This window comes from Sycon ciliatum, chromosome 4, assembly GCF_964019385.1.
Source record: "Sycon ciliatum chromosome 4, ocSycCili1.1, whole genome shotgun sequence".
Lineage (NCBI taxonomy): Eukaryota > Metazoa > Porifera > Calcarea > Leucosolenida > Sycettidae > Sycon > Sycon ciliatum.
Window position 1 is genome coordinate 16732718 of NC_088646.1, and position 23629 is coordinate 16756346.

The 23629-nt window shown below is 47.1% G+C and overlaps 2 protein-coding genes across 3 annotated transcripts; both read left to right on the plus strand.

Annotated features, from left to right (window-relative positions):
• Positions 1 to 495: 495 nt before the first annotated feature.
• LOC135814717 (outer dynein arm-docking complex subunit 3-like) lies at positions 496 to 13527 on the plus strand. The gene is made up of 15 exons (XM_065327885.1): positions 496 to 1237; positions 2349 to 2470; positions 2772 to 2852; positions 3456 to 3740; positions 4918 to 5040; positions 5640 to 5762; positions 6155 to 6197; positions 6486 to 6592; positions 6918 to 7019; positions 7429 to 7487; positions 8568 to 8621; positions 9172 to 9274; positions 10651 to 10806; positions 11231 to 11339; positions 12643 to 13527. Exons 1-15 carry the CDS (start codon positions 757 to 759, stop codon positions 12774 to 12776), a joined length of 2082 nt encoding a protein of 693 aa, XP_065183957.1. The 5' UTR covers positions 496 to 756; the 3' UTR covers positions 12777 to 13527.
• A 1165-nt stretch (positions 13528 to 14692) lies between these two features.
• Positions 14693 to 23080, plus strand: LOC135814718 (location of vulva defective 1-like). Of its 2 annotated transcripts, XM_065327887.1 has the most exons (10): positions 14703 to 14846; positions 14960 to 15148; positions 16244 to 16307; positions 16927 to 17169; positions 18993 to 19120; positions 19526 to 19689; positions 20100 to 20229; positions 20816 to 20911; positions 21477 to 21517; positions 22273 to 23080. In XM_065327887.1, the coding sequence occupies exons 2-10, from the start codon at positions 15109 to 15111 to the stop codon at positions 22375 to 22377; spliced, it is 1011 nt and encodes a 336-aa protein (XP_065183959.1). In that variant the 5' UTR covers positions 14703 to 14846; positions 14960 to 15108; the 3' UTR covers positions 22378 to 23080. The 2 variants fall into 2 exon arrangements, with proteins under 2 accessions (XP_065183958.1, XP_065183959.1); XM_065327886.1 differs by having other exon boundaries at positions 14693 to 15148.
• Positions 23081 to 23629: the final 549 nt, after the last annotated feature.

A 23629-nucleotide genomic window follows, 5' to 3' on the forward strand; every position in this document is an offset into this window, starting at 1 on the left:
CGACTCCCCGGGTTCCCCTCAGATGTGTACGGTATTATGACGCAAAGATCCGATTCCGCTCGACCAAGACCCTATGCAGAGCTGGATCAGGCGTTGCACACTCTGGGGGGTTATGTACTCTTGGTACTACATGTAGTACTAGGGAGGTTCTGCTATACGTGAAACGTAGAGAAATCATGTAGAGAGCGCTAGAGCAGGTGTCTGGGTTAGAGTCTACGGCTTCGCGTGTTTTGGCTCCAGATTTCTACGCGGAGATGGGGTTCTCTACGTTGTGGCACATGCAGAGAAAATGCGTACGGATTTGCTGGGTATCGATCAACTGCATGCAGAAAAACTGCCAAATATGGAAGGGGAAATTCCCAGTACACATTCCACGTGACTTCTCTAGGTGAAACGCGTAGAGCAGAACAGCTAGCATTTCTTTACGTTACGGGATCGGGAACGCGAAGAAAGTTCGCGTGATTCTTTGCGTCGCGTTCCCAAAACGTAGAGCAGAACCTCCCTATTATTTTCGCCATTTGCTCCGCTCGTAGTGCACTAGTATACTATCGTGCCTGGTGAATAGGAAAGTAAATCATTTTACGGTCACCAGGTCACAGTTTACACGGTGGAGAAAGAGCGACAGGACAGTTGTCGGGGCTTGCGGGAATGGCTCCTACCGAGTGTTCCAAGTACTAACAAGCGTCCATACTCTTGGTACTAATAATAACTCAGTCTCCGTGTAGTGTCGGTGGTGCTCTGGTCGGTGGCAAGATAATGTCGGCGGAAGCGGAAGAACCTGCCGTTAGCCCTGCGGGCAACGGACAAGAAGCGACAACCAACAAGGATGCCGACGACGCCGAGTCCTCGGGTGATGATGTTCCGATTGTTATGGCTCCGCCGAAGCCTGACTCGTCCAGTGAATCAGATGACGGGCCTGACCCGTTCATCGACGAAGAAGCGCACGAAGACGATAGACTGCAATCATCCATGATCGACTACTATCGACCACCGACGAAGGGTTTCATGGACTACTATGATGAAGATAACTTGCTGGGCGGAGGGGGTAGCCGAGAGCACACACCATTCTACATGAATGCCTCTGCAGACAAGAAGGAGAAGAAAGAAGATACGAACCCTCTCAGCACCAAAGAGACGCAGCGACGCCTGGTCAGGGTCAAGGAGGACAAGTACCATCGGCGGGTAGTGCACATCACGGATGAGATCAAGATGATCAGGACCATAGACAAAGTGTATGGTTAGTGTGCTATCATTAAATTTTTGAAGACTGTATGGGCCACTGCATCGGCCACTGCATCGGCCACTGCACAGGCCACCTTATCAGCCGCTGCACCGGCCACTGTAAATGGGCCACTGCATTGATCACTGCATCAGCCGCTGTGTACGGGCCACTGTATCAGCCACCATAATGGCCTGCATCACGCACTACATCGGCCACTGCACCGGCCACTGTATCAGCCACAGTATATGTAATATGCCACTGTGTTGGCCACTGGCTTAGGGTGTGTGTCATTCCAATTGCGGTAGAGACAGGTCACATGTTTGAGAACTTGGGATATTCGATACCGTGCAGAGAGAGCGAGAGAGAGAGAGAGAGAGAGAGAGAGAGAGAGAGAGAGAGAGAGAGAGAGAGAGAGAGAGAGAGAGAGAGAGAGAGAGAGAGAGAGAGAGAGAGAGAGAGAGAGAGAGAGAGCGAGCGAGAGAGAGAGAGAGAGAGAGAGAGAGAGAGAGAGAGAGAGAGAGAGAGAGAGAGATAGAGAGAGAAAACTTAGGTTGGACCTACACATTGTTCACTCATCTCTCTTATCCAGACCTCGAAGTTGCAGGCACTCCGGTCTACCGGGAACTCTGTGGATGAGTTGTAGTAGAAATACTACTACTCTTTTGCCAATTGTCTAAATAGCGACGCCACAGGCCAGATCCGTCTGGCACTTCCCCATCAAAAAACGTACGTAATTCAGAGTTACGGAAGTTTGCAAGTTATGGCCAGTGCCCGGGGACCGCACGGATAAAAGAGGTAATGAGTGTACCGTGCATAGGGTGGTGACATGTGTGCATGATTTGTCATGTGGGAATCCCTGGTGTTTTTAGAAAGCCTAGTTTAGTATCACCTGTTATAGAGTGGTTTCACATCCTGGTCATGTGACTAAATTTCTGTAGAACGTGATCATGTCATGTGAACAGTGGGACCAACATGGCCGACGTCATGTGACCCATAGATGCAAGGGTTAACGTGAGTTAGAGCCAACATGGCCGTGTCCCGTATGGTCATGTGATAGATGCAACACCACTTTATCATGTTTATAGCGCTGTGCTGCTTTCCTCCGTGCATGTTCATGCTGATCTAGAGGGAGATAGGAAAGCATACGAGGAGTCTTCTATGCGACAGCGTGACTTCAATGCGGAGAAGATCAGACGACTGCGTGCGGCAAACAAGATCCTTCGCCGAGAGCTTGTGATGCGTGTTCGTGTAAGTGGTGTGAAGCCGAACCCGTGTAGGGGAGGGGGGGCTGCAACCCCACCATCGATCCGAGCACAAGATGCATCTTGTGGTTCCAGTATGCAGGCACAGTCTGTCTCCTGGTTCTGGATGGTCACTTGCCCTCACCATGCACAGTTGAATCAGTCGGAACCCATGTCTTGGGAGGTTGTGTAAAAGCAATAATTATTATCATGTGCATGATTTAGCTGTCACGAACACAGCACATTGCTCTGCGCTGTTTGTACAGACTGCAGTTGTGCACTGCTATTTTCTTTCCCTTGGTCCATAGGGAGATGAAGTGCTGGTGAAGCGAGCGTTTGACAACGCCGACAACCCGATGCCACCACGATTTGCGGGTATGGATAGTAAGGTGAGCCGGCTTACCCAACTCTAGTATCCCTTCATCTGTAACAGTTATACTGACTTGTGTGGTTTAAATCTGGCTTTGGAAAATTTATTTTTCATTGCTATCAGGTTCGGCCTCATTTCCTCTGTGCTGCACTGATGAGTCTACAAAGGACGAAACAGTGACTTGGATGGTCACGAGTGTGAGCGACGGTCGTACGGAATACACACCGTATATGTCACGCTTAGTTTACAGAGGAAAATGATCTTGTACATGTACTTGAAAGTAGTACAAGCAGTAGTGGTAGAAGTGGTAGTGAAATTGGTTGCATGCTGCTGAGCTCCATCTTTGCTTGATGATTGTACTTCGAAGTAGATGCCACTTAGGAGTTGGAATATTGGCGTTCTGCATCATACATTTGTATTGGTTATCTTTGATGTGGAAGTGTGTCGCACCAACCTCTTCTTTATCTTCGATGTGTGAGTCGAAAACCTTTCCCTATGGCAAGCCCATGCTTTAGGAGATGTTACTTTTAGGACTACATGCATTGCCTTACACTGGTACGGTGTCTGTCTGCATTTACCTGTGTGTTTGCGCGGATAACCGTTATGCACGTGGTGTATGCAGAAAGCGCGGCAGGAGCTAGACCGAAAGATCAGCCTATCCAAGAAACGCCTGGATCTGCTCTGCTACAAGAACAAGCAGCATGAAACCCGTGTAGAGGAGCTGAGGACAGACTTCAATGCCCGGCAGCTGGAATACAAGTACGTCACCAAAGTTCAGGACAACGAGATCAAGGAGGCCAAGACCCTGACGACTATTTCCAACGAAGTGATGCTTATACGGGAGAGACTTAAAGACGCTCGCCGTATCAACACTCTCTACCATGTTATGGTGGAGAAAATGGCAAATGTAAGACACTGAGTCCTCAGATGGTGAGCCAAGGAAGAAATTGTAACATGGACTCCTTGTCAGGTTTGTGCTAGATTGTGCACGTCTGACTGTTCAAAATCTGGTTCAGTTGGTGGACTGAGTCACTCGATCGCATAACTTGTGCCCACATTTTTCCATGTAAGACAGTGAGCATAGAGTTTCCATTGCCGCAGTCCCCTCTAGCCCTGTGTTAGTTTCACAGTACATGTACATGATCAGGTGCAGATCATACAAGTACATGTACACAGTGTACTAAACACTGGGGACTTTTCAAACCTTAACACAAGTACAATCAGACCTCGCTTAACCGCACACATCCGTTCTCCACAAAATATCCGGATAGGGGAGGGAACCGGATAATCGAACACACATACTGTATGTATACATGACATATGCTGTAAATTGGTAACCAACAATTTTCTTCCAGATGGCGAGGGATCCGGATTAAAGAGGACCTGATAAGCGAGGTCTGACTGTAGTGGACATTCGCACTGCGCTCACTACAATCATGTGCTTCCAGTCTGTCATCCAGGCACGATAGACAAAGCACATTACTGCCGTACAGTGCTGTGAGTGCATTGGTAGTGAGTGTTTTGGAGTAACAGTGTTGGGAGTACACAGTACCCAGTTCATTCATGTGCATTAGTGAGATGGTGCACTGTAGTCTTTTACGATGTAGTGAAGGATTTCATCCAGGACCGAATTCCAAGATGATATTCATGCATGCATGCATGTGTGTATGTGTGTGTGTGCGTGTGTGTGTTTTTCTGCACCTTGTCCTCACCCACTTACTGAGGTGTGGTGAGCCCATAAGTGGGATCATTTTCAAGTCCACCCAGAGTTTTGGAGATTTCAGGGGGCGTCGGCCGTTGGGCGGTTCAATAGCCAGTTGAGTCATCTTTCCAAGATTCCTTTTGAGTCTCTCTCCCCTCTCCCGGGGAGACCCACGTGACCAGTTTTGGCAGTGAGCAACAAGTACAAGTACAAGTGTGTGTGTGTGTGTGTGTGTGTGTGTGTGTGTGTGTGTGTGTGTGTGTGTGTGTGTGTGTGTGTGTGTGTGTGTGTGCGAGTGCATGTGTGCTTGTGTGCGTGTGTTTGTACATCCTCGTATACGTGTCTGTACACACTCATGTGCATGTGTATGTGGCGGTACAAGGACCGGATTCATTTTGACAGGCTACTGCTAGCAATATTGTTCTTCATCAAGAGACGGCAGAGAGAGTACCTGGATGCATCATTCATATTCTGCTCAGTTCACGAGACAGCTGATGATGTCAAGGTAGCTAATAGTGCCATTGCATGGAGTTATAAGTTATTTACTCCTAGAGCAATAGAGGCGGAAGCAGTTTTGGATTGGTCAGGCCATACCACAGCCCCTCTTCACACAATGGGCGTGATATATTGTGGATGAACATGACCTCCTCACGTGTTGGTAGCCAAAACATTGGTCCGGCCATGGCCTGGCCAACCGAACCGGTTCCGCCGGGCCTACAGAGGTCAATGTGGAACTTCCTTTCAGCAGTATTCCACTGTAGCCACGTGCATTTGAAACTTGAATCATGGGCAGCACACTTCCATTGGTACTCGTGCATACCGACATTGTGCAGGGCAGACGTACATGTATACAGCTCAGTCAACTTGCCAGTTATGTGACGACCCTTTGGTGCCGGACTAGTGCATTTTCCGGGGGGTGTTGACACTACGGACAATAGATTGTGCATTGTGAAAAGCACGATAATCCCATGGCCCGGTCATCTTTCTGACATCATGTGTCAATGATGTCGCAGATCAGAGCTCTCTGAGTCTATGATATGAGTGCCACTCCAGGATTCTGACAATGACCAACATACTGATATATGCATTCTATCATGCTGCCAGAGAGGAGTTACGGACAAGGAGGGCACACTTCATGATATCAAGAAGAAGAACAACAACATCCTGGGAAAGTACCAGAAGATAGTCGAGGAGTACAGAGAGGAGGCCGAGAATCCGAAAAGAAGGGTGAGTCACAGTGAACTTCTTGCTTCAACCGTCTGTCCACTGGGAAAGCTAGGGTTGATTCTAGACCCAACCAGCTTGATGAAAGGATCATAGCACGAGCAGATTTTTACACATGTAGTATTTGACTATAGCATCTCTTGCTTAAAATGATGACATTAAAAATGGATTACCGTCTTGTCGATCTGCAGGCTAAAACGTTCAACTTTCTAGCAGAATTTTCGCAGAAGAAATTATGTGAACTGGGTGTTGGAAGAGACAATGCATATCCACTGATATAGAAAGAATTGGCTGTTGCCCCATTGGACTTTTGACCTTTTTACCTTCTTACTTTGATATTACCATGTTCTTAGTACTGGCATGGTTTGTGCGTGCTGTGTTTGTGTGCCGCGTAGTCTTCCATGATGTATGGACCGGAGGCGGTACCGAAAGAGCCAGGTAAATTGTATCAGAACTTGTCTTTGAGATTGCCCTGCTTGTAGATGACTTCTTGGTATGGTGGCATTTCGCCTGTACACGTTCCTTGCTTCTAGTAAAAAAAAAAAAAACTTTTAATATCCCACTCTCAGACTGTGTTGCTGCCTCAGCACCACAAGTAATTACTTGATTGCATGGCAATGTGTTATGCGGTTAACCTGCAACCGGACCGTTTCTGGCGGGCCTGCTGCAAGTTCGACTTCAAATTCAGCTGTCGTATTGGGTCTATACCCTGTGTTTCATTTTCAGAAAAAAAGTATTCGGTGCAGCAGAAAGCACCGGTTGAGGGCGAGATGGAAGGATTCAGGGAGGTCATGTTGAAGATCGGCGCTGCTATTGGTACGAAGTCCCCCATCGTAAGTATTACTGTACTTTGTGCAGATGTTTGACTCTCAGTGCATGCATCAGATTGCCACTGTGTTAAGTCTACCTATAGAGGCTATGATATTGCATCATCAGTTGAGAGCAGCTTAGACAGAGTTACGGGACTCGTGGACACACTTCTGCACTACATGTATCTAAATCAAAACTGTCGACGTCTGCTGTATACTTAGCGTCCACAAGCAAATCCGCTAGTTCACCCAAATCCTCCCATACATCAACACATATGTACAGTCATGTAACTCCAACAGACCGATTACAAATTAACAAATCATGCTACGTTTTGCTGTATGTGTTCAGACGGTGGCAAGGCTGCTAGAGAACGAGGCAGGACTCAATGAAGCACTGAAGGAAGAAGCTGACAAGAGCAAGAAGAGCGTTGGCAACATGAAGGAGAGGCGGGCAAGTGCAGCACTAACATAACACTGTATTGCATTGTACTTCAATAGTTTTACTGCGGCGCATTGCCAACCCGCGACCTTACGAGTCATGGTCTTCTCTTTCCAGTGTTTCCAGCACTGATGTACTGTCGTTCTGTTCTCGTACGGTACCATTGGAAAAACAGAGTAGTATTCTAGTTCAGTGTCACTTCTATTGACTGTCAACACAGGGACTCATGCTTAGCTTTCAATCCACTATGCTAAATAGATGGCTTACAATCCATTCAATGCTACATAGATGGCATACCTCAGTACATGCAGATATTCTTCTTAGGAGTCACGGCCCATGATCCTGACCGGATACGACACAGCAATACCAAGGCCCAACCCAGCCTCTACTCTTTTGGACATTGTATTTGTGTGTGCACTAGGAGGAAGTGGAAGAGGCATTCAAGAAACTCAAATTCTCTCAGGCAGCCAAATTATCCAGGTGATGTAGTTCGTATTGTTTATGTTTCCCCTCGTCATTATCATCCATCGCTTGCAGCTCTACTGATCTACTTAAAGGGATTTGTTCATGTCCACCCTTCTCCTGCTCCAGCTTTGTTCCTTCTCCTCCTGCTCATCCTGTTCCTCCCACAGCTGTGGCTGCTCCACCTCCTCCTTCTTTCTCCCCCCTCCCCTCCTTCTTTCTCCCTCCCTCCCCTCCTTCTTTCTCCCTCCCTCTCCCTCCTTTCTCCCTCCCTCCCCTCCTTCTTTCTCCCTCCCTCTCCCTCCTTCTTTCTCCCTCCTCCCCCTCCTTCTTTCTCCCTCCTCCCCTCCTTCTTTCTCCCTCCTCCCCTCCTTCTTTCTCCCTCCCCCTCCTTCTTTCTCCCTTCCTGCCCCTCCTTCTTTCTCCCTCCCTCCCCTCCTTCTTTCTCCCTCCCTCCCTCTCCTTCTTTCTCCCTCCCTCCCTCTCCTTCTTTCTCCCTCTCTCTCCCTCCTTTTTTCTCCCTCCCTCCCCCTCCTTCTTTCGCCCTCCCTCCCCCTCCTTCTTTCTCCCTCCCTTCCCTCCTTCTTTCTCCCTCCCTTCCCTCCTTCTTTCTCCCTCCCTCTCCTTCTTTCTCCCTCCCCCTCCCGTTTTTCTCCCTCCCTCCCTCCCCCTCCCTCTCCTTCTCCCTCCCCCTCCCTCTCCTTCTCCCTCCCTCCCTCCCCCTCCCCTCCTTCTCCCTCCCTCCCCTGCCTCCTCTTTGCTGATCATATTGCTCCTCCTCCTCTTCCTCCTGCTTTTGCTGTTCCTCAACAGTTGACCTGCCTTCAAAATCCAATGGTCACTATCAGCCTCTCACACACCCGCACACACACACACACACACACACACACACACACACACACACACACACACACACACACACACACACACACACACACACACACATACACACACACACACATACACACACACACACACACACACACACACACACACACACACACACACACACAAATACACACGTGTGGCTTGAAAAGTGCTACACTTCAGTATTCGGCTTTCTACTTTCTCTGTTGTGTCGTGGATGGACGTCTCTAGTGGGCAAAGAATGCTGGATGACATGAGGAAACAGATCGAAAGTGTCAAGAAAGAGTACGTAGACCATGTTTAGTTACTCTTCATTGTAGCCGTTTGTTGGATATTAATGTCTAAGGGAAAGTTCAAGATATTCATCAGTTCAATTTGAGGGAATTATTGGGATTTCAAGGACTACTGGTATCACAAGTTTCATTGTCAAATGAAATTGCTGCTAGGTTAGGCCGGCGGCTCTCTGAACACGTAGACAATGTCAGTGTTATACATAGCAAGTTTTGCACAATGTAAAGCATATCATCATTCTGCTCTTCCTTTTAACCCTCATACTTAGTTCCCGCTTTCCGATATCTCTCAACACGTTCCCACTATCAAGGAGATGTAGTCTTTCATATGCATGTGCTATTAATATAGTGCACAGTGAATTGGTTGGAAGGCGCTGAAGACATATCAACGCACATAGTTACGGCAACATTCCATACCAGTAATTCTCAAATTACTGCCGCGGCACGGTAACAACGTGATCCGCAGGCATTGTGTACTATTCTTCTTACACTGTTATCGTACCGTTTGCTTCCGTGCTTGCGTGCTTGTGTGCTTGCGCGCCCAGGGACAAGTTGCTGGAGATTGCCGCACTGGAAGTATGGTCCAAAGTGGACGAAGTCAGAAACGGCATTCTGCACCTCAGCCAGAAGCTAGCTCACTTACCTGATGTACGTGTACTGTGTTGTAACACTATGAGCCTGGCTTGTGATACCCACCATTGTCGCGGGAGCCCTTTCGTCCTAACACTACTGTGATGAGCATTTACTACGAATACCTGGCATGTGTTCAAAGAAAGTCAAGGACGTAGTATGTTTCCGTACAATCTGCAGAAGGAACGATGGCAGTCAAAAACAGCGGGGAAGCTTGACTCTTGCGTTGAAGACATGAAGGTTCCCTTACATGTTTGCTTACCCATTGTGTAGTACTTCTCAATCTTCACATAGCTAGCCAGCAAGTTCCAATTTGTTAGGTCTCGTCCGCGGAGCTTAGAGTCACTTGCCAAATCGATTGCAATCAGGCCTAGTGAACAACAAAGCAGCTCAAAGTGTTCAAAGTTTTTTGAAAAGTGCTTTAGCTGCAAGAAACACAGCCAGTTTGGCACAAGGGCACCTCACCCGATCAGTGCAATGTGCAAAGCCCATGCTGCAAGGATGCTGGAACTCCTGTTGGACACTGATAGGTGCTCTGCTGGTAAATGCAACGCTTTTATGTGAGTAAATGGGCTACCGTGCCTGTACAAGTGACTTTTTCTAAATGGGCTACCGTAATAGTCCCCTAACTGCCAGTTACATAGAGGTATGTGTTTTTTTTATGTCTCAGTACCTGCTTTTAACCCGTTTTCCGTTGTGGATATTTCGGTCTTTGACCACTTGGTGGTGGGTCTGATCTACTCACCTCCCACCGTTTAGGTGCTGCATCTGCGCCTTTGATCCTAGAGGGTGGTGGCATTCCCACGGCAGATGCGGAAAACTCGGCTTCCAGCCGAGTCTCACGCGAACCGTGAAATTTATTTAATTAAAGTACGTACATGTACTTACTTCAGGCAGGGTACTAAATTTCGGGCGCGAACTAGCTTCCCTGAGACCTGACTTACGCGTCAGTAAAAAAAGTAATTTTTATCCAGTGTATGCCATAGCATGGAACAATGGTACATACTGCCCACTGCATGTGAAAACTGTACCAGTACTGATTTTTGGTCATTATGTTTAGCGGGCTTGGCTTGACTTGACTTCACCAGACAAAGTCGAAAGGATGAAGGGGACATTTATCTTGAACAGGCTCTTGTTTATTCATTGGTTTGAGGGAAACGATGCAAACGGGGAAAAGTCTGAAGACAAATTGACTGTCACCACCAGTCCAGGACTCGAATCAGGTACCTTCGCTTGAGGCCAGCGATGCTCTAACCACTGGCCTATATATGGTGTAGCTGTTCTTATTGACTGACTTTTACCGTAATAGTCAGAGACCAAGGCCTGCCATGTATTGTATACCTATGGTATAACCATCCTATCATTCACTGCTGCTTTCTGGATCCGTTCTGCAGCCCGTCAAGTATCAGAAGCGGTTTGAAGTGCCGAAGACCGATGAGGAGCACATTATGGAGGTTGCCCACAGCTGCCAAGCAAAACTAATTGATCTCGGTAAAACCTTAGAGGAGCAGGCGAGGACGGTCAATCGTGGAGAAATGAATGCTCTACAAGTAAGAACCTGGGAAGTACACAGCGACATTGATTCACTTCTCCCCCATACCCTCCCCGTACCCTCCTCCTCCCCCCCCCCCCCCCCATGCCCTCCCCAATACCCTCTCTAATACCTTCTCCATGTGCTCCCCAATAGTACCAGGAAAATATTCTTGTACATGTTCACTACAATGTTCTCATTTGGGAGAATCCTAGCGTACTTGAAGTACAATCATGTATGGTATAGTACTAGCAGCACGACTCACTAGCCATGTCAATCCCTCTATTACCGGTATCCTATTCAACTTTCGTCAGTGTCCATTCCCACGGTATGCACCGACGCAGCAGATCCAAGCAACAGGACATTCTGAACAGTGTCAACTTGCCCGACGTTTTCATTCCCTTCTCAACAGTGCCAATTTTGCTTGTTTTTCTTGGTGCCAGTTCATGTCGAGCATGGTGGAGAGAATGCCCCAGACTAACATGCGTGTTTCTATGGAGAAGAAACTAAGTCAAACCAAGGTCAAGATTCAGCGTGAGAAAGATATGCGCGGTGAGAACTATGACTACACGTGATTCTGCTTTGCTCATTTATATGCATTATCCATTCCCTTATTTTTAAAAGGGTTTTATACATGCAGGGTGAAATACGGAATACATGGACTATCTGTATATGCGCTCGTAGCAATGACAAGGATACACTGCACACTGCACACTCGGCACTTCATACACACGTCAATATGTATGGCCATTGGGTACCGTATTTTCCAGAGTATATTAACCCTTTGTGGACGGACTGTACGAGTTTCGATCTAATAAGATCGAAAGTCTGCAGGCGGTAAAATCTTCGTAACTCCATCGTTTCTTGAGCAAATTCCACAATCGAAGGGTCTACGTGGTAGCGGAAACTCCAAGCTGTCCAATGCAACAATCGCCGAAGAGTTACGATGTCGGACGCCAGAGATATCGCACGCCGTATTCTCACCTCGGCAAATTCAAATTTTTGATCGATCATTTCACCATTTTGGGGGAAAACCCCTTTTCGTGTGCTCTTTGAGCGACTGAGCACATGATAATGACGTAGCCGGCTGAAGTTTGAATCGTCTCGAACAGATTTGAGCGTTCTGCGATGAAGGAGAGTGGAATGGCGGTGATGGGACGAATTTGCTTGCATATCAGGCTTGGAGACGACTTTGCTGTGTTACCGCGCCTGATTTGTGGCGGCTGGATAATGGAGATTGGTACCCTGGCGTTGCTCTCGTCAAGAGCTTTCCAATGAGCCCTTGATTGTGAAAATCAAGTGAAGGACACCAAAGTTTTGACATGGTAAAGTTGAAAATTGTACTGACATTTTGTAATTCTGGTGCGTACTGTGCTAGTAATCCGTCCATAAAGGGATAAGCCGCACTGGAGTATAAGCCACACTGGAGTACAATCCACACTGGAGTACAAGCCGCACTGGAGTATAAGCCGCACTGGAGTATAAGCCACACTGGAGTATAAGCCGCACTGGAGCCACGCCCAGACTTTTTGACACGAAATACAGACATCTACTCTGTTTATCACCATGCATTTGATCATCGTAGTATAAGCCGTACCAACTTTTCTCGGGTGAATTACTGGTAAAGTGCGGCTTTAATATACTCCGGAAAATACGGTAGACTCCAAGAACATTTCCTTGTGATCGTCATCAGCACTTTTGCAGTGGGTGACTGAGAAGAGTGGAGTAGTTTCTAAGAATGCGTCAATGGCTGCAATGGCGCCTCCGTGTTTTGAAGAAATGGCTCACATGGGGACTATTGCAGAAGTGTTCAGAAGCCCAGTATCTTTTTGGTTCTTTTCACTTTGGTGCACAGCTCTAGAGGAGGATATCGTTGTCAAGCCCGAATACATCTCCAGAGAAAGGATCCGACGTCAAGTCAACCGCTTCCAGGGCGTGGGCAAGAAAAAGAAGAAGAACCGGAAGAAAAGAACGGGCTATGGTGTATGAGGCGTGTGGTGCGTGAAATATACCATTGTGCTCGGCATGTGTTTGCTTACTGAGCTGGCAGCAGGTGCCGCTCCTGTCCTTCCAAGTGCTTCTCGTTGGTTATCCTGAATGCTGCAGAAGCAGATGTGCTCCTCGTTTAGTGCTCTGGACACTGCTGATGGCTTTTGGAGGTGTGTTTGGGGATCAGTGCTGTGTTTTTCTTAGTTCTTGCAGTCATGGGGATTATGTGCTGTGACCGTCGCCGTCTCCACCTCTGTCTAGCTACTTCGCACTAGAGAGGAAGAGTATCCTGAAGAACTCATTTACTTGCAAATGTCATAATCCATGAGCGGTCTCCCAAGGTCTGTATTTCTTGATTAAAGTTACCCCAACCGCAATGGACCCGAGTGTTTGTTTCCAATCCTGTGTTTCAGTATGCCGTAAATCAAAGGAAAGGGCCTTAGGCTGTTTGTTGTGTTCGTACTCATACAAGTATCTATTATGCAAACAAGTAGACAATCACTGGCTTGACTTACCTGTATGAGCATGTGCAGCATCTGTGATTTCGGATCTCTTCTCGTGACAATCCTCGTAATAAGGATAGCTGCAACTGTAGCTTTTGTATATTCAGCTGTCCTCCTCCTCCTAATCAACATACAAAATATGTCCAGGTGTAGCTAGGTTCTGGAAACCATCCACGCAGCCATCATGATTCAGTCATGCATGCAGAATATAAATTATGCCCAGTTTCACTCGCCACTGATCTCTTAAATCCTGGTTGCTTGTGTGCCTGCTTTGGTGGGTTGGGTTGGTTGGTGAGTTGGTTGGTGGGTTGGTAGGTAAAGTCGTGCACCAAACAGGCAGAAGTGCAGCTGTTTTACACACGAGTTCTGGTGTGTGCTCGTAGGCTGTACTGGTATTTCATGGTGTGCAATGCTGCTACATGTCAAGTACCTGATGGTGTGGCACAATGGACAACGTTGACATAGACATGATAATATTAGTCATAATGTAAAGTCAGTATAAACGCACTGACTGTGCAGAAGGGAACAGAGATAACCGGCTACATTGTCTGTAGATCATTGTTGTAACGCTGCGTTTCCTGCACATAGCAAGGCTAAGACAATCTTCAGACAATTATTAGCAGTGACTGTGCACATGTCATACCGGTATGTAGAACCGACAGACTCACTGCAGCCTAGCGGCAATGTGCCACTGGCACTGTGAAGGCTGCAGAGCGGTGCCAGCACGCAGGGTGCATGAGTGTTACATTGACATGTCACGCTCCGACAATCTCGCTACCAAGCAGGGAGTAGTACAATACTATAATTATTATTGTACTACTCCCTGCTACCAAGTACCATCGTCCATCGCCTTCAAGAATGGTACATATATCTACTACTGGTATGTGCAGATGTGCCCGGTTATTTACATGAAACATAACACTTGCACCGGTACTGTCGTAGCTGGTCCTTCATCATGGCAATCAGTACAATACTGACCTGTCATGCAGTTCTACCATGGCATGAGTCTATGCAATGTGCATGTGGTCGCTACAGCTCGAGTTGTCTCGATGTATGACGTCTGGTCCTCGTGACCGCGATGATCGATCGGCGACAGCACGCACTTAGGCGGGGAGCATCTTCTTCCGGACCTCGGAGCGCAATTGGTCTTTGGACACGTACAAATCATTGGCCCACATACAATGATACAGCCTATACGGTTTACTATGATTTTGATGATGGGCCATGGCATGGGCATAACCATTACATGTACCATGATTACTGGCAGTAAGATCTGACAATCGACACGAAGCTGACGTCTGACATCGTAAGCAGACGTGAGTGACCATGTAGACTCAGTTGAACTACTAATAGCAATACTGTACTTGGGGAGTTGGGGACTTTTCGTCCTAGGCCTGCTGGGTCAGGTGACTAACTACTGCTGTCCGTTGGACCATCGCACCCGGGTACCCGGTACCCGCACAGGCTCCCAGCTCCACCGACGTCGGCAAATTCCGCCAGTTCGACGTTGAGTAGATCTACGAGCCATTTCAATGTTTCAGTTCGAGGAACTAACAGTTACTTGAAGGTTTGTTTATTCGAAGATAGTGCAAGTGGACGAAGTATTGGTGAACTCGGCGCGCTAATTCATTGCGTGTTTCTGGACCAACCCCATTGCGTGCTCTTTTCTACCTTACGTAGTGGGTGAGCATCACCATCAGGAATAGTAATATCCGAGTTTCAACGGTCTGGAATAGTGAGTGCCAACTCCCAAGTGTTCAGCACATCTCTGGCTGTCCGCATCGTTCTTAGCCGGAACCTACTTCGGTCGACCCATAGAATCTTCACTGATGTTGCGCAGCCGGTTGACGCTACCCGCAATTCAATGCGGTAAGAACGAACAGTTATCCGACTGTAAACAGTTGGATGGCTGTCTCAAAGAGTGTATCTGTGTGCACGCTTGCGTTGAGTCCTGAACGCGGCAACGAACGTTGAATGGAAATTTCTTCTTTGTACATACCACAATGTCAACATAATCGCCGCAACTGTTACTTTGGTCGGCGAAGGGAATGAACATTACTCAAAGAAGTAAACTAACTTACTACACTGTAGCTGTAAAAAGTACCAGTGACGAATGAAAGGGTTGAATTATTATTTCACTGGCCAGGGCTGTCTGTACTTCAGGTGGTGATGTAGTCGTCATACTGATCATCACCATGCACCAGTACTAGACTGACATAATATCTGTCGTGTTCACACTGTTCCGTGGATCACAGAAATGGTGGGGTTCTCAAGAGCCCAGTACATGTAGTCATTGAATTATACTTGGGACGCGGAACCGTGTGATGATTACTTTACCCGCTGAAGTAGAGCTCTGGCCAGTGAAATCAAACACTATGGATAAAGTAGCATTGCATTTGAATGCACGCTCGGCTGGAATAGTGTTACCGGTAGTTGTGCTAAGGCGTGTACATGTACATGTACATGTACCGCTCAGCGCAATTCCATTCATGAGCTCGAATTTCATTCGCCAATACCTTTTGATACAGCAGTGAATGCTCATGCTTGTGGTTACTTCAGCGCTCAGCATGCATGAGTGCGTGCATGCCTGCATGCCCAGTGCAGCCTGGTGGTCGCAGGTCTGCATGTGTCAGGCTGTGCAGTGCCCAGTGCTATAATACCTGAAGGGATTGATTCAACCCACTGCCTAGATTTCATCATTAGGCAACCCCATGATTAGTTACGGTTAGCGGCATTGCCATTGGGATGGTTTGAGACTGGTGTCGGAGCAGGACGATACGACATACCCGGTGTGGACCTGGGGGAGCAGTTGCATGAGCTAATGCCAAATTGAGCTAAGGCCAAATTGAGCTAAGGACAATCCCATGTACTTCTGTAGTGCACACACCGTCATGAGTCAGTGCGGCGTGCCGAGTCTTGCTTATGTTGCACCGGTTGCATGCATGTGACTACATGTGACTACAGGTGTTCTTTGCTGCTACCTGATGCAGACATGGATATCTGGTCAGAGCTATGCCAGTCCACTGTGGTAAGCACCAGACTGATCTTATACTGTTTCAGTGGACACATGATATTCTGCGCGCTTGGATATTTGGCACAGCGGAAATTTCATCCTGCAATACAATAATACATGTACTTGTAATACTATTGGGAGGGCATAACCGGCTTAAATGGACATATCTGTGCAACGCAGTTACAGATGCGTACAAGGCAGAGTACTGGTGAAGGAAGTTGGCACTGCAATGGTTTGAGCTACATTCTTTGTTGTTGGTACTCTGATTATCCGTATTATCCGTATTCACATGGCCTTTGCCATTCATTCAGTATATTAATGTCATCAATAATGATATTCTTGTTTGTATTAGTTTATGTGACACCATTTTCTATTTTTCTTTGCCTGCCTGCCTGCTGGTGGCCTTTTTTCGCATGGTTCGGTGCAAGCGAATTTGGGCGAGCCCATTGACGCGGGAGCACAAATAATAATAATAATAATAATAATAACCGGCTTACTGAGGTGGTACGGTGGTACGTTGTACTTGGTGCAAGTGGTTACAGATGTTCAACTCCTGACCCAACACAACGCGGCACTCCATTATGTTTTCACCTGATTGTGCTCTCGTTGATCTGAATTGGCTGTTATTTCACAGGGCGGCAGACGACAATGGTGCATTTGATAGTAATTCCACGAATGACACAACCTCCTCTACTGCCACATCAACTTCCTCAGTCACGTCGAGCAGCATAACAATGCCTAGTTCCTCTACTGCCACATCAACTTCCTCAGTCACGTCGAGCAGCATAACAATGCCTAGTTCCTCTACTGCCACATCAACTTCCTCAGTCACGTCGAGCGGCATAACAATGACTAGTCCCTCTACTGCCCCTGCAAAGTAAGTTCCGGCTACTGTTTAAAGGGGAAGTTAAGGCAAAAATTAAAATTTCACCAGTTGTAGTCTTCGGGGTGCTGAGTCGAATGGTCGTGGTCCGAGGAAGCTGATACTCTCCATTCCTACTTGAATCCCAATCGAACTCGCGCACTTCCACCGAAACTGGGTGACTGCGCCCTACTAGATGGGGATTTGTATGCAAAATGTCACTAAAAGCGCCATTTCGTTCTTATAAAAGCACGGATGACCGCGATTGGCCCATATGTTGTAGTCTTTTGGACGCTGAGTCGACTGGTTTTGGTCCGAAAAGGCTGCGATGCAGCGTTCCTCCTTTATTCCCAATCGAACATGGTTGAAGAAGCGGTCACGTGCTCCTGCGTACACCAGTCACCTGGTCACCGTGCCTGCAGGGTACAACTTACTAGCCTGTTTGACCTTTTTTGGGTGCAGTCCTGTCACTCGAGTTGAACTCGAGTTGAACCTTGGTGTGAAAGTTGTCGCCTGCTGGCGCGGTGACCAGGTGATTTGGGCACCCAGGAGCACGTGACCGCTTGTTCAACCATTTTCGATTGGGAATAAAGGAGGAACGCTGCATCGCAGCCTTTTCGGACCAAAACCAGTCGACTCAGCGTCCAAAAGACTACAATATATGGGCCAATCGCGGTCATCCGTGCTTTTATAAGAACGAAATGGCGCTTTTAGTGACATTTTGCATACAAATCCCCATCTAGTAGGGCGCAGTCACCCAGTTTCGGTGGAAGTGCGCGAGTTCGATTGGGATTCAAGTAGGAAGGGAGCGTCTCAGCTTTCTCGGACCAAGACCATTCGACTCAGCACCCCGAATACTACAACTGGTGAAATTTTAGTTTTTGCCTTAACTTCCCCTTTAAGTGCACACTCTACAGGCCTGATCTGTATGACCAAAGAGTTTAGTATTTCAAAATCACACACCCATTATGCCCATGTGCAGTGTTACCAAGTGCCCTCTACCCCCATGCGTACTGCCCAGTGCCATTTTGCAGAATTTTTCAGAGTTTTCCGTACTCGTTTTTCAGGTCAACAATTTGACTGATTTAGTGTAATTTGGAAGAAAAAACGATACTGTACAACTTTTCCAGCCACAGAGTTCACTTGCGAAGCCTACGAATTCAGTACAATTTTCAACTTCACCAGGTCATAACTTTGGTCTATATTTCTGGAATCCGATATCGTAACGCTTCCGTGAGTGTTGCATTGGACAGCTTGGAGTTTTGGCTGCCACGTAGATCCTTCGGTTGTTGAATTGGCACAAGAAACGATGGAGTTACGAAGGTTTTAGCAATAGATCATACCGGTATACATGATCGTTTGCGGGATATCCGATTGAAATCCGTACTGCGGACAAAACTTCTTTTTTCCGTAAAAATACGGACAAATACGGGCGGTTGGCAACACTGCATGTGCATGCTTGCACCCCGCCCCCATACACACAGTGACACAACACCACACGAACACACATCAATATGATCGTATTATTCTGTTCCGCTAACGGTTACAGTAACTGCCTATGTCCTGATATGTGACCTAGAGATCATGTGACTCGCCTGTGCTAGACATGTTACTGTAGATCTGTGATAATGCAACAGACAGGTGCACTCTTTCATTAACATCACAGTATGTTTTATGCATCTTCAGAGGCGGATATGAATATTCCGGTTGTGCCATCATCATTAAATTTATATGCATGTACATGTAAGTTATGCATGGGAGAATGTTTCCCTACCCAATCTCATTGATGATGATATTACTTGAAGTATGATATTGCTTTGTCTGTCTTCCTTTCACAGGGTGACCACCCGGCCGAACACTATTGCTCCTGGTCCTTCTGTTTCTCCGCCATCTCAGCTGTATTTGTGGACGACGCCATGTGTATCACTGGCTGTGTTCAATATCACTTTTCAGTATGCAAAACCAGGTAAGCCGAGAACAACTATAATACAATATCGGGTTGTTGTTTCGTTCGTCTTGGTCTCTTGTCTCGTCGTCTATAATAAATGTCGTTCCCATCAACCTGCCTGTTCCCGTTGTCAGTTGTCCTTGTTCTTACTCAACAGTGTCATTGATCCTGTCCTTTTCTGATGATCCCTGCAGTGCATGCAGTATGTGATGTGCATGCTCGAAGAAGCAGTCATATCTACATTGCATCCTTGCGTTAGACTCCCTCCACCGTGAATAATTCTTCACCATTGGCTTATCCCATCTACCCTTCATCCTACCATTCATAGTACTTGCATGGCGAGCTGGAAGAATAGGTACTAGTAACCGGATAGTACAGTGACCTTCGTCTACGTTCTTTGTACTCGTTTCGTCATCTGGACAGGGCTGATGTTCGACATCGTTACTGACATCCCTACGCTGAACACAAAGTACAAGGTTGAGGGTCCCAGAGTCCAAGGCAGCTGCTCAACGTCCAACGTACACGCTCACATTGAGATGTACTGGGAGAGTAGCCGCGCCAACACAACGGAACACTTCAACTTTACGGTTAGGTCATTGACGAGTGGCTGATGTAATGTCACAGTGCACAGGACAGTCAGACCTCGCTTATCGGGTCCTCTTTTATCCGGATCCCTCGCCATCCGGAAGAAAATCGTTGGTCACCGATTTACAGCATGTGGCATGCATAGTATTGCATACATACAGTATGTGTGTTCGATTATCCGGTTCCCGTGCCTATCCGGATATCTTTGTGGAAAACGGACGTGTGAGGTTAAAAGCGAGGTCTGACTGTATTCCCACAATACATGTATAGCATCATGGACGGACTAACTGTTATGTGCATGCCGTTCTTGTAGCACCTGAGACACTGCAACCCCCACCACAATACATTGTAGACAATCCAAGTAGGTATGACGGTACTGATGTAGGCTAGCCTGTTGTTGTACTGCATACAGATCAAATTTGTGCAGAAAGACGGAGAGTGGGAAGCGGTGGAGTTCACTCACAGGGACACCGGGGAAAAAACCTTCAGGTACAACGATCAGGCTTACTTCCTGTCCCCACTGGACACTGCGTTTAAATGCGGTAAGTTGTAGTTGTGCACAGTCTAGCAGTGGTTTGTGAGCTTCCTGTGGATGATATATGATGAGGTCCCAGTGAGTGTGATACCTGAGTGAATAGCAGAATTTGGATGTAGTTCACCAGAACAATAACGAAAAATGCCGTGTGCACGACTGTAAGGCGATTGTTGCCTTACGCGCAAGGAGCTAATGCTGGTCACTGAATGGTCTTCACCGGCATTCCCCGTTTGAGGGTCGTAATGTGCAGAGTGACAACGGGTGTGTAGAGCCATTCATATCCGGTTAGCCGAAAGAATACCTTTCTACCTGACTCACACGAGATCCATATCTGCCGCAATGATAATGGATTATAGACACGCTGCAATTTGTTTGGTTTAGTTGTCAGCCTGTAGCACTCTTCCAGCGGTGTTTCCCTTTGATCCGAATCTGTGCCAACAGAGAGTGAATGACAGTGAGGCAGATCCTGATCCTGCACCCACCCTGATGCCATCATGGATCACGTTCAGTTTTCTGATAGGCTTTCTGAAAACGTGTCAGTCCGTGTGTAATGCTATCCGTTATGTCCTTGCTTGCAATCTTTGCCTTTGTAGATCATCGTGTCACTCACAGCATTGACAGCAGCGGCGTTGTGGAGTTCTATGACATCAAAGTGCAGGCATTCACATTCGGACAGGGATTTTCTAAATGTAAGAAGAAGCTTGCCATCTCAATTGTCGAAGATGTTTGTGCAATAGCATGTGCGCCTGTGGTGCCTGATGGCAAAATTTCTGTTGAAATGCACTATGAGAAACTATGCTTATATCCCACCTTCATCCTGGCACTGTTAGTACCCCCCCCCCCCCCCCCCCCGCCCTCCCAACCCGAATTTGATGTATGTAATCAAGCCCGCCGGGCCGGAGATCATGATAGCTGAATCTTGCCCAAGCCTGCAGTCCAAGGGTCATAGGCCCGAGGGCTGCAGGCAAGGGAAAGATTTAGCCCGGGGTGATCATGGCAGACGGAGCATGCTTTATGGGTGTTGATGTCTTGCGGCACGAAACAACATATTGGGAAGGTTAAAGGCCAAAAGGTCGGATGATTCCCGAAGTGACATCAACCGGTCCTGATGACCTGATTACGCCCTTGGCGGGAAGACCGCCTATTGGCCATAACATAGGCAACGATCACGTGCCATGTAAGAATAAATATTGATTGCATGATGCATAATATGGTAACCTGCAATCTGTCTGTATTTCTCTCATTCACGCACAGCCGTCAACGAATGTCCAGAAATAACATCAAGAAAGAACAACGTAAGTCTGTGACCATAATTCTTACTGTAGTGTAGGTATTGAAGAAGAGCATTGAGTTCACTGAAGAGCCCCGTTGCTTAGAGCATGGGTGTAATTCGTCTTTTGGCTCTTGGATATCGTTCTTCTATTTAGGAGTTAGCAGATGTTCCGAGTGGGGTGTACCCCGGCAAGGCAGTGCATTTGTGGATGCTTTGCACTGATTAGGCTACCACAACCGTATTCTTTAGGAGTTTGGGTCAGGGTTCCTTTGCCCGGCAGTGCAGTTTGGCTTATAGTGTAACCGAGTTCATGATCTGCTTAGTTTCCTTGTGCTGGTATCTGGGTATGGGTTGGCACTTGAGCCCAGAGATCACACCAAGCTGTAGTTTTAGTCTTTCAGAATGAAGTCAGGATCGGACTGAGCAATGATTCCTTTAGTATCCTGCATTGCTCCGAGGAAAACATGGATGCAGTGAATGGGATTTTCGGTCTTTGACCACTTGCTGGTGAGCTGATCTACTCACCTCCCACCGCTTTAGGACCTTGATCCTTGAAGGGTGGTGGCGTTCCTACGGATGCGAAAAACTCGGTCTCCAGCCGAGTCTCAAGCTAACTGTGAAAAAATTGCTCCGTGGGGCAGAGTGATGGTCCCGGTATATGAGTCGGCGGCGGTGTCCGTCGTGTTGGCGTTGTGTGTCTTGTGGCCATCATTGTTTTTGTTTAACACCTCAGGGCTAATCTTGTCTGTGTGGTGGTATTATGTATGTCTGGTGCAGGTGGGACTCATCGTAGGCGCAAGCATTGGAAGCATCATTGTTGTTGGCATCATAGCTATTCTGATCGGCAAGTCTGCACACAGAGAATACGAGCTACTCAAGTGATGGCTGTGTGCTATGCACACACTGCACCGTGGGTCACGGCTTGCACCACCTGCTACACTCAGAGTCTTTTTCATGTTGACTATTGAGCATCTCATATTATGCTTAGGAGTTTGTAACTTGAGTCATCAAGTTCATCCATTTCGAGTCGATCTCTATGGTGGGAATCTAATAGTGATATGAATGGATACAAAAGGTCACTGTGACATGTTTCCGGGTTTCTGATGAATTTCAGATCGTGCCTTTTCAATATCGGTAACTGTTTAGAGTAATATCAGGCTAAGCTATCCTCTTGAACCTCATATCCTGTATACGCTCACATAATTGTCTTATGCTACTTTGAAGTACATGACTATGATTATAAGCATACATGTACTTGCAGAGTACAAAATAGGAGCCGTCGCTATGAACCACATTTACACGAGTATAGTAGGACTTGAGGACGGGTTACTATAATTAGCGAACAATGCGTATCTACAGCATATTTTGTGGAAGGCTCTTCTCAGCAGCGCAGAGGTGAAGCTGGCCTAGACCCCGGTTACGGTGCCTGTACTGTGTAGTAACATAATTATTTATAGGTTTCCTGCTTTTAATACAATCATGTAGCTAGCATGTAGGTTGCGCTGTATAATTATAAGTTTTTTTTATGCAGGAGGACTTACAATCATGTATCCATAGTTGCAGGTTGAGTTTTGTTTCCAGTTTGCTCCTCCGTGATGATGAATCAGGGGCGTTCGAACTTTTTGCGGCAGGTGCGTGTGCGGCCAAAGCCGCCGTAACACTGTACTGTACATGGACATTTTTAATCTTGCGATCTTGAAGTATGCATGCGCATATGCAGGGCCCAGTTTTCCACAAGAATATTCCTGAGGAGGTTCTCCTGACCCCCGCCATGGCCGGTACCTTACTAAGTAACTTAGTAAGGTACCGGCCATGGCGGGGGTTAGTTAGGTGGATATACAGTCATGTCGATCTACACGCGGTGTATTCCGCATTGGTGCGGCCATGCATAGGCGGGGGTCCGGACTCCGGAGTCCTTCCACTTCCGACGCCCTTGAGCGACACTGCCTCATGTCGAAAGGGCATGAACAAAGTTACATGATGTTTACTGCCGGAACATTTCTTTTCCTTATTAGTGGGAAGTATTTCATTTCTGCGGTGTTGTGAACCTTCGACTCCAACGGCAGAAACAAAAATGTACTAGTACGTACTAGTACATACACAAAATCCAGTAACTACTAGTACCCTGTACAAT